The sequence below is a fragment of the Orycteropus afer genome, unplaced genomic scaffold (genome assembly GCF_000298275.1).
Source record: "Orycteropus afer afer isolate SDZICR_OR568_19922 unplaced genomic scaffold, OryAfe1.0 scaffold00694, whole genome shotgun sequence".
In the NCBI taxonomy this organism is placed as follows: Eukaryota; Metazoa; Chordata; class Mammalia; order Tubulidentata; family Orycteropodidae; genus Orycteropus; species Orycteropus afer.
Window position 1 is genome coordinate 50,538 of NW_006922281.1, and position 5,120 is coordinate 55,657.

Genomic DNA, 5,120 nt, shown 5'->3' on the forward strand with positions numbered 1-5,120 from the left:
CTGCCGAGGACCGGTCGGCCGCTGCCTGCTCGCCGCCCGCTGGCCCACCGCGCGAACTGCCGCTGCCGCCCTTGCGCCCCGCGCCACGCGCACAACCGCTCGCTCGCGCGCCCGCTCGCAGAAAGAGCCGCTGCCGGGGGGCGGGACAGAAATAACTGGCGCCGACGCCTCCGCGCACGCGCACTGACAACTGTGCGGCCCCGGGGCGGAGTCAGAGCCAGCCGCCGGCGGTGAGGTTGCCAGTACGCACGCGCTCGCGGTCCTCACCCACCCCCACCACCGCCACCACCGCCACCACCCCCCGCTGCGTACAACTCGCGCAAGAGGGGCGGGGCGCAGGACGTCACCGCCGCAACTTTGCCGGCGGGCGGGGCGCACGCCCCCCTAGCCCCACCTCCAGACCGCACAGAGGAAGGCAGCCGAACTGCGCACGTGCGTGGGCAGCCGGGCACCTCCTTCTCCTCGCGTTCTTGGGACAGGCTCTAGACGTCTCCAACCGCTGCGTCACCAGTAGCTCCTGGAGGGGGTGGGGCCTGGGGGCGGGGCGAGGCCCCGCGGGGCCCCATGCAAGGAAGGAAGGCCGCCCAGGTCTGAGGCGGCTGAGAGACTTTGGGGCTTTAACCTTTTTATTGCTACATATGAGAAACAGAGGAAGCTGCTTCAATTAAATGTCGAGCACAAGGGGTTACAGAGCAGTGAGTCTGTGAAATCCCACCTGGCCCCGAAGCTCTCCCTCCTCATCACCTAGCCAGCCGTTCTGACTGTGACGCTTTGCCGTTTGTCCTCCATAAGGACATCCCAACCCTCAAAAGTGGGGGAAATCTTGTCTAAGAAAGGAAGCTGGGCCTGTGTGTTCGCGGGATCACGTCTAGGGAGGAGCAGGGTCTGAGTGAGGAGAATCCTGTGGGGGGGGGTCCTATGGGGAGAGAACGGAGGATAAAGGATGTGTTTGTGTGTGCGGTGGAGAACCCTAAGGAGGGGAGCACGATTTGTGTGTAACCGAGACTGGGAAGTCCCTTCTGCAGAGGGAAGGGGTCTTAGAGTGCGTCGAGAGTCCTGTCTGAAGAGTGAGGCAGGGTCTGGGTCGGGACAACCTGAGACTGCGTGTGCGCGGTGGGAGATGTCTGAGAGGGGGCTCCTGTCTGAAATTGGCGCAGAGTACGAAGGACTGAACGCTGAGAAGCGAGGAGCAGGGCCTGGAGGGGTGGGGGACAGACACCCTGTCTGAACACCGGCCAAGAGCAAACACCAGGGATAAACAAGCCGCTGAGGGTGGGCCTCGACCCCTTACACACTGACCGCAGCGCACGAGGACAAGGCCTGCCTCAGTGTACCCTCCGGCCTGGAGGCGGGCTCGGGGGGCTTCATGGAGGGTGCGGGGGGGGCCGGCAGGGCCCGCGCGCACAGCACGGCGCCTGAAGTGCGCGCACACTAAGGCAGCGTCCAGACTGAGGTGGGGACGCTGCGCGCCCTCTGCCCCCGGGAGGGCGCACGTGGCGGCGGCTTTGGCGCGTCCGTTCTCTGGCCCAGGGGTGCCTTTTGTTCCCCTCCAGAGCTGGGGGGCCGCGGACCTTTGTTCCCGCCCAGGCCTTTGTTCCAGCCCCAGCGTCCGGCCCCCAAAATTCGGGCCCGCCCCACGCCCTCCCCTGCGCCGTGGCGTCGCTGCCACGCCTCCACAGTGCCATGAGGGCCACGCCCCCTCCGCCGCCCGAGCGGCCCCACCCCGGGCTGTGAAGGCCACGCCTCCTCCCGTGGCCAGCGGCGCGAGTTCTCGCTCCTTTAATAATTGGGAACGAAATGGGTGGAGGGCGGTGCACATGTTGAGGGGGGACGTTCTTTAGACTATTTACTGAGCTCCAAAATCCCAGCAGCGGAAAGGTGACCCTTATCCTGCCCTGAGTCCTGGGGCAGACACCTAGGAGAGAAGGGCGGGTCAAGTACCAGTTGTCCTGGAGTCAGTTCCGGTTCCTGGTGACCCCGTGTGTGCTAAACTGGAACTGTGCTTCATAGGGTTTGTTCAGTGTCCGATTTTTCGGAAGTAGGTTCCCAGATCTTCCTTCCGAGATGCCTTTGGGTGATCTTGGGCCTCTCACCTTTCTGTTGGCAGCTGAGTGCATTGACCACGTTAGTTGTTCATACTTTCCAGGGATTCCTCAAAATGAGTGAAGGTGACGAACATGGGGATGCAGCTAAACCACCAGAACGGAAGCAACGGGAATGTTCAGGCATTACGAAGAATGTCACCGGTGCTGCTGAAGCATTTGTGTAGAAATCGTTGAATGGGAACCTAAACTGGTATATAAATCTCCACTGAAAATACAATAAAATGTAATCAAAAAACTAAAGTGTAGGAATGGGGTCAGTCAGAAAGGAACACATGTGAGAACAACTCTATAGGTAGAAAGAATGAGTGTAGAGACTCTGAGGCAGGACTGGCCACTCCCTGGTAAGAGGTGGGCTGGTCAGCTAGGATGGTTAGTAGATGACCCCACCAGGAGAACCCCTCAATACTGGGCCCTGGCCACTGGGCCTGGGGTTTTTGGGGCCCAGGGTCTTGAAAGTTCCCACCTTGACCTTTCTGGGCCTAGGACCTCCCAGGATGTGGCAGACACACTAACAGGATGTCACCTGGTAGTGGGCTTTCTCTCCTTGGCCACCAAGTATAGGGTCACTGCCACCCCAATTGTCCAGACTGGGAAACAAGCTACGGGAAGTGCCAGGACAACACTGGGACGAAAGTTGGCTGGGAATCACTCAAGCAGGCACAGTGAAGGCAAAGGGGATGTCCCAAGGACTGGGCAGAGGAGAGTAGGGCCAGGGTCGGACCCTCGGCTCATGGACCCTATCTGAGGAGTCATCCTGACCAGAGGCTCAGAGGTGTGTGGCAGGCACAGGTATATGGAGGCATGGTCCATTGGGCCTCCTTGCCTTGTCTCAGCCCCTCAGTCAGGCCCAGCCCAGCAGTCATTGGCACCTTTGTGGTGTGATGGATCACTTTTGTATGGCCTTTCTTGCCATGCTCTTGTAGCTCCCACCCAGTGACTGAGTGGGGCTATGGAGAGGAGATTCTTGTGGCCTACTATGGGGATTGAATACCTTGCTAATGATGCCAATAAGGTGCATGGCAACTTTATGGGATTAGGACCACACAACTAAGGTGTATAGAACACTAATGAGGGGATAGGTCAGTTTTGCAATCCCAGTGGACTTAATATGAGACTTCTCAGAGGCAAATGGGACCACTACTACCATCAAGAAGAGAAGGAGCAGAGTGTGTCCTTTGGACCCAAAGTCCCTGCAGTGAGAACCTACCAGGAAAACCTCTACCAGGAGATAGAGAAAGAGCTATAACATCAGAGATGGCAGAAGACATTGAGAAGCAGTGGCAGCAGAACCAGGAGACCACCACAAGGCAGTGCAGTGGGCCTCCCAGCCCATGAAGCAAGGCAGTTACTGTGGGTGTACCAACCCACAGAGCATGAGAGCTGAGTGCCTTTGGGCAGGAGGCTTGCTGGAGGAGTGGGATGCCTCTGGGCACTTGTCAATGGCGCTAGGCTTACCAACCCATGGAGCAGGAGAGCTGAGGGCCTTTGGACCAAGGCCAAGGACCTATTGGCAGAGTAGGATGTCCCCGGTCATTTATAGGTAGAGCTAAAGAGATTTGTAACACTTGCCTGAGGATGGCAGAGGCCAGACTGAGGAACACAAGAGGCCCAAGGGGTCAAGGGCCCTGGAAAAGCCTGCCTGAGGCCAGAACTGAGAATAGGCTGTATCCTTTTTCCTTCCTGATCCTGAATTGTAACTTGTTACTTCCCTAATAAACCAATGGCCTGTGAGCTCTGTGTGGCCACTGCAACAAATTATTGAATGTAGCAGAGGAGGAAAGAGTGCCATGGGAGGGATGGCGAGGGTCAGAATTGGTAAAAAGGTTGGAGATAGGAGGCATGTTTCACCTCCACCTTATAGGAATCTGCCTTTGGCTCGTGCTGATGGCAATTCTCTCTCCCACTCCTAAAGTGAGAGGAAGTCAGATGCTTGCACCGTGCCACTTTTTACAGTTGGCATCAAAAGCAGGATCCGTTGCAATGGCTGCAGACTCATGGGAGCATTTTTGTCGTTAGGTGCTGTGAGTTGGCTCTGACTCATAACGACCCTATGTATAACAGAACAAATCATCGCCATCCTGACGATCCTTGCTGTGCTAGAGCCCACAGTTACAACTGCTGTGCCAACCCATTTCATTGAGCATCTTCTCCTTTTTCACAGACCCTCCACTCACCCAAGCATGATACCCTTCTCCAGGGAGAGGTCCCATGGAAGCATGGGACTTTGTAAAAGAAAGAATGAAGGAGCGTGGGAAGTGAAGCTTTTGATTCTTAGGTAGTTACTTTGGGGGTTGTTACCTCTAATGGTTGAAAAGAAAGTAAAAGATGTTATGCTGCAGCTGAGGGGAGTAAGGCTACATCTGGAGAGGCCTGGGGCCAAAGCTATGCTGGTTAAACAAGATTCTTGTTAGGGGGCTGGTTCCACCCAGCCAGAGACCCAAGGCCATATGCATATCATGGGAAGATACTCAAGGTGTAATGAAGATGAAATTAGAATGTTTTTTAAGGGGTTATGTGTTTGGTTGCATGTACTATGGATATTGAACGTTTCTCCTACCTAGTGTTGTATAACAGGCCTATGTATATAATGGCAATGAGTAGTGGGTGTTAAAGAGTCCAGAAAGTGTGTAACCGCACCTTCAGCCAATACTTGATTGGATATGTTAAAAAGAGAACTAGGATTTTCCCAAAAGAAACACAGGCTGTTGGTTTGAATGCAGCAGGCCTGTGTGCAGAGTACTGGGGGCTTAGATTGAGAATCAGAGCTTTTGAAAAGACATGCAGACATACCCAGAACTGCCGAGAAAACAGGAAATTTGCCTTTAAACGAAGGAAAGGGAGGGAAAACATGACTATTTGCCTTTTTTGATGTCAAGCATGTGGTTTGGCTTTGGGTGCCCTGAAGCTGGAAAAGGCAAAGCCCATCAGAAGACCCCTTTTTTAGGACTGGAAGTTAAAGACAGCCAACGAGTAAACAGCCTGGTATATATGCTTATTGTGACCACATGGGTCCAC

At 55.4% G+C, this 5,120-nt stretch overlaps 1 protein-coding gene across 1 annotated transcript in view; it reads right to left on the reverse strand.

Moving 5' to 3' along the window:
• TRIM28 (tripartite motif containing 28) overlaps positions 1-1,819 on the reverse strand; it is a 7,689-nt gene extending 5,870 nt beyond the window's left edge. Inside the window, exon 1 of the mRNA XM_007957012.2 lies at positions 1,300-1,819. Within this exon, the coding sequence (XP_007955203.1) occupies positions 1,300-1,819 (520 nt within the window). The remainder of the gene's footprint in view (positions 1-1,299) is intronic.
• Between the last annotated feature and the right edge of the window lie 3,301 nt (positions 1,820-5,120).